This window comes from Cucurbita moschata, unplaced genomic scaffold (assembly GCF_002738365.1).
Source record: "Cucurbita moschata cultivar Rifu unplaced genomic scaffold, Cmos_1.0 Cmo_Scf00034, whole genome shotgun sequence".
Taxonomy (NCBI): domain Eukaryota; kingdom Viridiplantae; phylum Streptophyta; class Magnoliopsida; order Cucurbitales; family Cucurbitaceae; genus Cucurbita; species Cucurbita moschata.
The window spans coordinates 723,617-734,515 of NW_019268550.1; the positions used below are offsets into that span (position 1 = coordinate 723,617).

A 10,899-nucleotide genomic window follows, 5' to 3' on the forward strand; every position below is an offset into this window, starting at 1 on the left:
CCCTTTTTTTTTTTTTTTTTTGTTCTTTTTGAAAAAAAAAATATAATATTTTTATAAACGGGTGTCCCAGTGTCACATATTTGAACATCACATTTGAGACGATAACACTTATTCATATTTAAGTCTTTTAAAAAGATGACACTTTTTTGAAAACGATAACCATTTTTGAATTGGAATATTGATCCATCAACGTTTCAAATGATATTTGGTATCACTCATGATCGCTATCTTAGTGTTTGGTGATTAATGAAAGGCAAGCACGTCTTGTGAGGACAAATGCAATTGGTAAAATAAAATGTAGAATATCGAAACAGATTCTAAATCTTATTAAATAATGGATGAAAAAGCAAGCAGAGACAAAAGGGTTATAAAATAATGCAAATCATGGAAGACCAGAACCAACAACTACCTATGCATTAAATTAATTATTGTTTTCAAAATGTATGTGTCTGATTTTAAATTATAATCATATTTTTCTGTCTCTCTAACAAGAGTGTGAGGTTTCCAATACGTTCACAGGGGAGAGACAGAAAGGAAAATTGAGAAGAAAAGAAAACCTCATTCATGTTGCCATGGGAGAATTCAGGGAGACTATCCATCTTCACAAACGGTGGCAATGGCAGACTCAGAGACTGAAACTTGGCTGCCATTAGTGACCCAGTTCCTGTTCTTCCTTGGTCGTCGTATTGGAAATAATGGTATCTGGAGATGCTAAAGCTTATTACAGGCTGAAAGAGACTTGAAATGAACAGACTTGAAATGAACAGAGTGGAAATATCAGATTTTGGACGTTTGTGGTGGTGAGAATGGTGGGCGTTTCTTGTTTTTGACTGTTGAGACAGGAAGTGGGACAAAAAAGGATGCTTTTGCCTCCAAGTTGTGGGAAATTTGAAGAGAATTGGGGTATTGAGCGAGTCCCTGAATCAACGCATAATGTTTCTATGAGGCTGTCTTGAGTTCGTGGGGTTTCTTCTAATGACTTATCCTTTATACATCCTGTTGTTATCAGCTCTTCACAGCTTGAGCTTCCACACCCTATCTATTATTCTACTTCTTTTCAATCCCAACCAAACATAAAAAGGGAGAGAATAAAAGGCTTTGTGGTTCATGCTTTCTAGACCATCACTTTTTAATCATTACTATCTATTAAAGCCTTTCCTCCGTCCTTTTTCTTCCTTTTTCTTCTTTTTCGGAAAGATAAAGATTCCATGTCTCAATCTCCGCAGCGTCCATAATCTCATATGAATTCTCCAAATAATGTGAGATCCCACATCGGTTGAGGAGGAGAACGAAGCATTTCTTATAAAGGTGGACGTGGTTTAGGAAGCCCGAAAGGAAAGAACAAGATGACCACCTTAAAGAATAGCTACCTACTACTTGAACTGCTCCAAGGAATAAAGTAGAAATTACTATCCAGCAGGCAGTACTGTCATTAGTATTTGGATATCCTTCTCTAGGCAGAGGTTGAGTTTTGGGTCTCTTCATTTATACATCTTTATAAACTACTATTTAAAAGAAAGTATTCCAGATAGAAGACATCGTCATAATAGAAACTTACTTTTAAACATTCATAAGCCATAGATAAGGTACAAGGAGAAAAGCTCAGTAACTTGAGACAGAACCATTACTAGGACATGAACAGATACCAAGAGAAGCCGAGTAACTTAGAATCTCAGTTCTAGATGAACTACAAGATTCACTTTATGCACAGTTTTTATTTTATTGTTACTATTGTTATTATTCTCTGTTGAGGGCAATTGATTTAAGACATGCACAGCACAGTACTTTCTATCCCTCTTTCAAACTCTTAAGAATTCACAAGTTGAACATGACCTTAATAGCATTACCGCCACAAGCACTGGTTTCAAAGGCATCTTCCACCTCCTTCTGTGAGAAGCCAAATCTGTGAGTTATAAGCGGCTTCACATTGATCTTACCACTTCTTATAAACTCCAAGCACAGAGGCCATGTGTTCTTGTAACGAAACACACCGATCACGTCGACTTCCCTGTCATATAAAGCTTATACTCTGTAAAATGGTAAAGAAGAACTTGTGGATGTTGAAAAGCAGGTATCGAGTTACCTTGCTGCAGCTGGAGTTAGTGGAACAGTCATCTCATTGTGACCCATTCCCACGAGACAAACTTTGCCACCAGCTCGGGTGGCACTTAAAGCTGTTGACATTGTCTTGTTAAAGCCAGCACAATCCAAGCTCACATCTACCTCAGCTTTCATGGCTTTTTGTATCTGAGCAACATCTTGATCTACATCCTGCAACATTAGATGCGTTGGTAATGTAGTAATCGACAGTAAAACTATGCATTTTGATAAGTCTGAAGCTTTCTACGAGTAAAAAACACACGTAGTGTCTCGAGTATGAATTTCGGCTCGCCCCTATTTCCACTAAGCTCTCTAGATAAATCATAAAAATTGGACAGGTGAATGTAAATTACTAAAGGCGTTTGTGTTATGAAAGGATGGAGATAGACAGAGAAACCTGAATGTCAATTGAAACTTTAATAACTTCATCTGCTCCAAGGTCCTTTGCAACAGATAATCGAAAGTCATCGACATCAACAATGACAATCCGTGGTGCACCAAATGCCCGGGCAGCCATCATAGTGACAAGCCCAATTGGTCCAGCTCCCATGACCAAAACATTTGTTTCTGGACCAACGTTAGCACGTCGACAAGCATGAACACCTACACTTAAGGGCTCACACATGGCTCCTTCCTCTAAGCTGACATTTTCCGGCAGTTTAAAACACAGGTCGGCAGGATGAACCACCTGTTGGAAAGAAAAATAAGTGCTCGGCATCCAATCTCGGAGAACTCCATAAACTTGATATGCATCACACACGTCTTATCATTCAGATCTCCAGAAATAATATCATAAAATTCAATAAGAATGAAATGAATACACACATGCTTCCCACAACATAGATTATCCACAACATTTAAGGGGTAAAATTTTCAAGTTCATTTCAAACTGCCTAAGCAAAATAATTACTTCCCTTCTTTAACTTTTTCATTCTTAAATCACATGGAATCTCAAGAAGCACAGGGGTCGGTTACCTCATTTGCAAGAGAACCATGAACAGGGGGAGTGGCAAAGAACTTCATCTCTGGGCACAGATTGTAGCGGCCATCTTTGCAGAGATCACATCTCCAGCAACTAATTCCAGGCTCCAGCGCAACCCTATCCCCAGGCACCAAATGCTTAACTTCAGCTCCAACTTCTGCGATAATCCCAGCGCATTCATGCCCGATGACCATTGGCTCTCTGACGACAAAATGTGCACATCTCAATGTCTGAAAATATGCAAACAGAGCATAAGTCTAAAAAGAAAGATAATGTTGATAGGCCCTTACTACCATTAATTTCTCCTCTCAGACTCAAATAAATACAAATTTATGAGTTTTTAAACAGAGTATATGAACTTATCAGAATTAGCTTCTCATATTTTTCTCTCGTCATTTTCCAGTTCAGAATTAATGGATAGGAAAAAAAAAAGACCTGCAATTAACATAGGAATGAAGAAAACAGAAAACCCATGATTCCAAAATTAAGGCACCTTGAGGTAGTGAACATCACTGCCGCAGATACCAACAGCCTTCATCTTAACTCGAACATCATGGGGCCCTGAATTGGATATCAAGAAAGAGTTGACTTGATAATACTAAGATAGCAAAAAATGAAGAAGATGAAGAAGATTCTGTAAGAGAAAGCGGGCGAATCATCATCAGGAACAGACATAGTGAGCAGGGATGGAGTGACAGAAGGAGATAAAACATAAACAAGAATAGATACATACCAAGAGGAGGAAGGTGAAAAGGCTGAATCTTCAGGGTATTGACACCCAAAAGCCAAGCAGCCATATTCTCTTCAACTCCATCTTCCCCACTGCCGCCCTGAGACATTCCTCCTTTTCCCATGATCTCTCTCTCTCTCTCTCTCTCTCTCTCTCTCTCTCTCTAGTCCCCGCTTGTACTGAAATCAGAAGCGGGTTCTTCTGTGAGATTCGATTTATCGGCTTGAAAATTTGAGGCGCCGTTGCATCCGTAGTGGTTGTGGATGAGATCCAAAGGCATTTGTTGCTTTTAAAACTAAAAAATAAATAAATAAAACCCGACCATATCTCAATCAATTTAATTCTTCATTCATCTAATAGTTACAAACTTGATTGTAATTTAACCCTTATTAATACTTTTAATCTATATATAAATAAAGTTATTTTCATAACTATATAGAAAGAATTACATATTTATGGTGAATTTCGTGAGGGTCTGCATCTCTATCAGAAGTTTGGCTGATTTGAGAATTCTTAACCAAATCCGACACATCAAGGATTGTCATTAGCCAATATATTTTATAGTAATGAATATTCATGACCCATGACACAAAAAACAAAACAAATGGTTCAGGACGTCGAACTTCCAACACGCGGAGAGATGAAGGAAATATATACAATTTGGCTTGATGGGTCGGATTTTGCTCGACATGTAATTACAGAGTAGCTCCTAAATCCAGGCCCATGAAACGCCTTAGGAAGCATGTGAGTGAGAGACGTGCGCCAGCCAACAGCAATGGCCCACAGAAAACAGTTGTGCAAGGATTACACCAGGATTGCAAACAGTTTATCAGAGCCTACAGAGTGAAACCTTTTTCTGAATCAACTTTTGGTCTATCTCTGCTAGATCTTCTGATCTCATTCTTCTGTTTCAAACAGTTTATCAGAGCCGATAGGCTACCAATCCCTTGGAGAAGTATTTTTTAGCTAATAGAGATCCAGAAAGAATGTAATCTGACTCAACTCTGATAATATCAGTGTCCTCCATGAGTTGTTTATCAGTGGCACAAGATCAAGAATTCAAGAACAAGCTTTTTTCTTTTCTTTTTGGTGATTTTCACCGTTGGATGCAAAGCATGACTGAACAAAGGGGATGGAAGCATACATAGGCAAAAGTAGAACATTTAAAACCTTCCACAGTTACCTTGAAGGATGCTTTCAAATGTTTTATAGAACTCTATATAGGTTCGATCATCAAGAACAATCCATATAGCTTGGGAGAGTTCAGCCTTCGAGAAAATGAATGCGTCTGGAGGGTATTTATACTGCACCAAGGTAATTGATCCAGTAAACCAGTGCATTGGAGAAGCATTCAAGTTGGTCAAGTTTTTGGCATCGAGTTAAATGAATGCTTATGCTTATGTTCTCTCTTCAATGGAACTATAAGCATATGGTTTCAGCACATTCGTCACTTCCATCAGTTCTCTAATCTTCAAAACATCATCCCACCTGTCTGAACCTGCATATGTGCTTGAACAGAGAACATAGTTCCCGCTATTACTAGGATCTAACTCAAGAAGCTTCTTTGAGACAATCTCAGCCAAGATCACATTTCCATGAAGCTTGCAAGCACTTAATAATATTCTCCATATTACAACATCGGAAACCATCGGCATCTTCTTTAAGAAATCATAGGCCTTGTCCAGATGGCCAGAACGGCTCAAAAGATCCACAACACATCCATAGTGCTTCATTTCTGGTGAAAGTCCATATTTGCTTTCCATGCTCTCAAAGTGTTCCAGTCCCTTGTCTACCAATCCCACATGAGCACAAGCTAGTAAAACTCCAATAAAAGTCCCATGAGTTGGGTAAATGCCTTCTTTCAACATTTGATCAAAGACATTAAGAGCCGAATCGGCAAAACCATTCACAGCAAGACCTGAAATAATGGAAGTCCAGGACACTGAGTCCTTATTTTTCATCTCATTAAAAACCTGCAGTGCCTTCTCAACCACGCCGCACTTACAATACATATCAATCAAAGAGTTTCCTACAAAAACGTCTGATTTGATGCCATTCTGGCGTATGTAGTCGTGAACTGCCTCTCCTACATCAAGTGAGCCCAGATGAGCACAAGCAGAAAGCACAGTAGCAACAGTTATTTCATCTGGTTTAACCATAGACACCATCATTTCTTGAAAAAGCTTCACTGCCTCAGCATGTTGCTTAGCTTGAGAATAGCCTGTGATCATGGAGGTCCATGAGATCACATCCCTTGAAGGCATATCATTAAAAATCTTCTTTGCAGCAACTAAATTCCCTACTTTTGCATGCCCCATTATCATTGCATTCCATGATACTATATTTTTGTCTTTCATCTGATAAAACACTCTGCCTGCCAAATCCGCCATACCACGGCGTCCATACATATCGATCAAGGTGTTTCCTAAGTAGACATCAACCACAACACCATGTTCATCAATGTACTTCACCAAATAGTCTGCCATTTCCCATTCACTCAAAAAGCTGCATGCTAAAATAACTTTCATCATTGTCAGAGAATCAGCACTCACATTTACAGCCTGCATTTCCCTAAAAAGATCAAGGACTTCCTTATATCTATTAAATTGACAATATCCACAAATTAAAGAATTCCAAGAAACAACATCTCTTTCCGGCATTCCATCGAACACCTTTCGTGCAATAGCTAACTCCCCAAAGCACCCATACATGTGAATCAAAGCATTGGAAACAAAAAGATAGGATTCAAACCCAAGTTTCATAGCATGAACATGAACCTTCTGGCCTTGCCCAACATCAGAAACTCTTGCACAAGCCTTGAACACAAAAATGAAAGTCAAATTACTCCCATTTATTCCTTGGTAATACATGCTATTATAGAAATGAATTGCATCATTAGGCCGATGGCTCTTTGATAGACCGTGGATCATGTGGTTCCATACTAGCAATGTGGGTCCCTGAATTTGGTTGAAAACGAAATGGGCTTTGTGCAAATACGGTGGAGAAAGAGCATAATGCTTGATAACTTGAGAGATAGAAGATGGGTCCGTGTGCATTTGGGTCCTTATAAGCTGGGCGTGAAGCTCCTTAATCGAGCTGAGGGAGTCCGAATAACTCGTAGCTCTCTGTGATTTGGAGGTCTCAGTAAAGGTGCTGAACAGGCGACAAACTGATCTGGGGATTTTCATAGCAAATCGTTGGGGCGGCCGAAAAAGAACACAGCTTATCAAACCATCGGCCATTCCAATTGTATTCATATCGTACTAATTAAAAACATATTTTATTAATATAATAAAAACTAAATTATAAACCTTGTATGTTTTTTAATAATTTTTTTCCTTTGTGGGTCTTATTTGTAAACAATATCATATATTATTTTGATGATATAAGAAAATTCAAGTTAAAAATCATTGGTAATCGTATTGAATTATAATTGGCAGGAACCCTTCAACGGTGTGGAAAAGTTCATCCTCATTTTTTCAAAGTTTGAAAACGATGCTTCCATTGACTCGTCATGAATACGCATAAACAAGGTAAGCCACACTCGACTTTGGACCATTTAAACCACGCCAAACACGACCATACTTTGAAAAACGATACTCCCACACAAATTTAAAAGCTTTTGGAGTTTGGTGCTTTTTGCCCGAACACTCTCATAATGGCTAGAGTGGGGATTTTAGGGTTAGGGTTCGATAGCTATCATACATTAGCACCTTTCATTTGGTTAAATTGTATAGTGTGACCCAAATCTCCCCTCTACATTCAATTTAAACTTATAAATTTAATTATAATTACAAATAAATAAATAAATAATGAGAAAATCATTTTCAAAAGGGTTGTTATCCCAACTGCTCATCAAATTTGACTTTTTATTTATTTATTTTATTTTATTACACAATTTGGTTTGACTCATTAAAGAGAGTGTTTGGTGTGACGATAATAAATTTAATAGTCTTTAAACCATATAACAAAAGAAATATTTAAATAAAAGTTAGTTACTTAATTTAATTTATTTAGTTGATATAACTTAATTAATTAAAATTATAAGTAAAGCTTAATCTTAGGTTCCTAAGCAATGAAATTCATATTAAATATTTAATTATCAACAGAAAGGGATTGCATATCAACTTTCAAGATATTGATGAGATTAATTTTTAATTGCTTAAGGCAATCGTGTGAGCCGCCCAATATTAAAATATCAAAATGGAATTTTTGCAATCATTTTCGATTATTATATGATTAGTATGCATGCTTCTAACTAAATTAACATTGCAATTTTTTAAATTTATATTTCCTTATTTTATTTTTATCCCAAACTTTCAAAACGTAACAAATAATAATCATCATAAATTATTAATTTAAAAAATAAAAAGGATTTTGTTTCTAGAAATTAAAGTCAAATACTCATCATAAATTATTTTTTATTTTCTAAAAAATTAAAATCATTAAATTCCCATTAAAATTATGGTAAAGGAGTTTGCTCAAGTCGTTGACCAAACACAAATTATAATGAGATGGCACAACTTGGCATATCGTGATTCTATCCATTTGCCAAACACTCCCCTTAAGGCTTAAACCACCAAAATCAAAACCATTCGGGATTGTGTTCAATCCACGTGTCAAGGATCTAGTGGAGTTACGTGTTTATTCATTAGAGTTTTGCCCTTACGTCCACGGCTTATATTATTAATGTAAATTATTTTACACCTAATCCCTTATAATTCCTTATTATTTTAATACCAAATTTCTGTCACCAAATTACCCTCCATTTTAAATCATTTTCGCCCCTGAAGTTTGTTAAATTAACGCCGTGTTCCACAATTTTATTATTTATTTCTTTAAAAATACGACTTCTTTCAATAAATTTTTGCTTAAAAAAAAAAAAAAAAAAATAATTCCTCAATCATTTTGCTTTTGCAATATTTTTTTTTATAGTATTAATATTTAAAAAGTTGATTTCAAATATTTATGCAGCAACACGAGATTCCATATTGGTTCAGCAGGGACGAAACATTTTTTTATAAGAATATAGAAATCTGTATCTAGTTGATGTGTTCTAAAACCTTGAGGAGAAACTCATAAGAGAAAGCTAAAAAATGACAATATCTACTGACAGTAACCTTGAGTTGTTACAGATGGTATCAAAGCTAAGCACCGAATGGTGTGCCAAATGACGTTGGACATACAAGGAGGTAGATTGTGAGATCCTACTGGTTAGAGAGGAGAACAAAATATTTTTTATAAGAATGTGGAAATTTTTTTTCTACCAGACACGTTTTAAAATTTTGAGAGAAATTTCAGAAAGAAAAGTTTAAAGAAAATAATATGAACTAATAGATAGTGGAGTAAGTTGTTAGAACGGTTAGTTGAACACGATTATCCACAATGATATTCGAGTATAAACTCTCGTGACTTTGCTTTAGACTTTCTTAAATGGTCTCACATTTTTTTATTATAAACCCATGATCATGATGATACTTTCATCGGACCAAGAACAAGAGATTAAAGGTAACAACAGCAAAAAAAAAAAAAAAAAAACATTGAAGAAATAAATATAATGGTAAGGGTAAAAGAAATAGCGAGGTCCATTTTAGTAATTAGGAGGAGTTGGAAGGGTGATTTATGGTATATTGTTTTGCAGTTAAGAGACGTTGAGACGACTTCAAACAAATCCAAACAGCCGTGTCGTAAGCTCATCGTCCAAGCCCCAAAAGCTTCCAACGCCAACTAAAAAAAAATCCTGTTTTTAAGTTCTCTCTCTCTTCCCCATCTCAAATAAAACAAAACCACTTTAATAAATACCTATTTATTTCTACTTCTCCATTTCATTTTACAATCCTAAAATTCCCTTCCACCATGCCCCTGCTCTATACTTCCAGAACTGGGCCACCCTCTTCGCGACTCCTAATCGACGTCGTTTCCTGGTACTGCGCCCTCGCCCTCTTGGGCCTCATTCTCATCGGCTCTATCAGAGAAACCTCCTCCTCCTCCGCCTCCGCTGACGACGGTGGCCAGATGCTCAGAGGAAACTTGCTGACGGGGCGGGCCTGCGATGAGATTTACGTTGTCGGAGAAGGAGAAACGCTGCACACGATTAGCGACAAGTGCGGTGACCCGTATATCGTGGAGCGGAACCCGCATATCCATGACCCGGATGACGTCTTCCCCGGTTTGGTAATCAAAATCATCTCCTCCCACAACCCTCCCAAGTTGGGATTCCAAACCGGTTAATAAAAAAACTTTTTCTTTTCTTTTATTTTCTTTTAAAATAATTTCGGAGACAACCATAGAATTATGATATTATGATATGGAGGTTTGTGTATTTTGTTTTAAAGGATCATACAGGGAAAATTATAGCTCATCTTCTCTTCTATTCTGTATATATCATAATTAATATAAATATTTTGTCCCTTTTCCTCTGGTCGAACATTACAGTCAGTTTTATAATTTGGAAGAATCCTCTGTGCACCATAATTTTTTATTTTTCAAACACAAAAATTAATAACTTGGACGTTAATCTTCTCCTTTTCAAACAAAAAAAATTAATGACTTGACATAGGTAGATAACCGGCTATAACTAAATAAGGATTTTTTTTTTTTTATAAAATTTATTAAAAAAATTATAATTCCAATTTATAAATAGAAAAGTTAACGTCGAGTCACATCCAACTCCATACGCATTCTAATTTTGATTTACACTCGTGAAGTGTTAATGGGATTTTAATGGGTTTTTAATAATTCCAACCATTTTGTGGAGCAATTAATTAAAACACAATGGCGATGACTCATCGGGTGTGATTGGGTGATGAGAGATCCAAGTTGGCACAAAGATGTGATTGGATTCACACGTGTGTTTATGTGTGTATGTGCGTGTGTTATACTCTATCAAGAATGGGCGAAAGTAGTGTGACGTTTGTACTCTATCAACCAGTATTAAACATATTAAAAGGGAAAATGAAATGGAACTTTGTATGCAGATTTACGTTAGTGTAAGTTATAGTTGAAAGAAATTTGGGTGAATATGTGTGTTGTTTAATGCATGTGGGTAGCAGTTGTAAGCTGAAGCAATTAATAAGGATACCAAAAG

At 36.5% G+C, this 10,899-nt stretch overlaps 2 protein-coding genes across 2 annotated transcripts; both read right to left on the reverse strand.

Annotated features, from left to right (window-relative positions):
• Positions 1 to 1,544: 1,544 nt before the first annotated feature.
• On the reverse strand, positions 1,545 to 4,074 carry LOC111430573 (sorbitol dehydrogenase). The gene is made up of 6 exons (XM_023066849.1): positions 3,816 to 4,074; positions 3,576 to 3,643; positions 3,076 to 3,312; positions 2,498 to 2,788; positions 2,084 to 2,271; positions 1,545 to 2,008 (listed from the first exon to the last, which is right to left on the reverse strand). Exons 1-6 carry the CDS (start codon positions 3,934 to 3,936, stop codon positions 1,816 to 1,818), a joined length of 1,098 nt encoding a protein of 365 aa, XP_022922617.1. The 5' UTR covers positions 3,937 to 4,074; the 3' UTR covers positions 1,545 to 1,815.
• On the reverse strand, positions 3,933 to 7,040 carry LOC111430570 (pentatricopeptide repeat-containing protein At2g22410, mitochondrial-like). Its single transcript, XM_023066847.1, has 2 exons — positions 4,436 to 7,040; positions 3,933 to 4,098 (listed from the first exon to the last, which is right to left on the reverse strand). Exon 1 carries the CDS (start codon positions 6,998 to 7,000, stop codon positions 5,210 to 5,212), a length of 1,791 nt encoding a protein of 596 aa, XP_022922615.1. The 5' UTR covers positions 7,001 to 7,040; the 3' UTR covers positions 3,933 to 4,098; positions 4,436 to 5,209.
• Between the last annotated feature and the right edge of the window lie 3,859 nt (positions 7,041 to 10,899).

What these genes read in the sequence shown, in the direction of transcription:
- LOC111430570 (XM_023066847.1), bottom strand. Translation starts at nt 7,000, where the DNA reads ATGAAAATCCCCAGATCAGTTTGTCGCCTGTTCAGCACCTTTACTGAG.
- LOC111430573 (XM_023066849.1), bottom strand. Translation starts at nt 3,936, where the DNA reads ATGGGAAAAGGAGGAATGTCTCAGGGCGGCAGTGGGGAAGATGGAGTT. An exon ending in ATGGTTCTCTTGCAAATGAG is followed by an intron (nt 2,789 to 3,075) that starts GTAACCGACCCC and finishes TCTTTCCAACAG; the next exon opens with GTGGTTCATCCTGCCGACCT. An exon ending in AAGTTTCAATTGACATTCAG is followed by an intron (nt 2,272 to 2,497) that starts GTTTCTCTGTCT and finishes CTAATGTTGCAG; the next exon opens with GATGTAGATCAAGATGTTGC.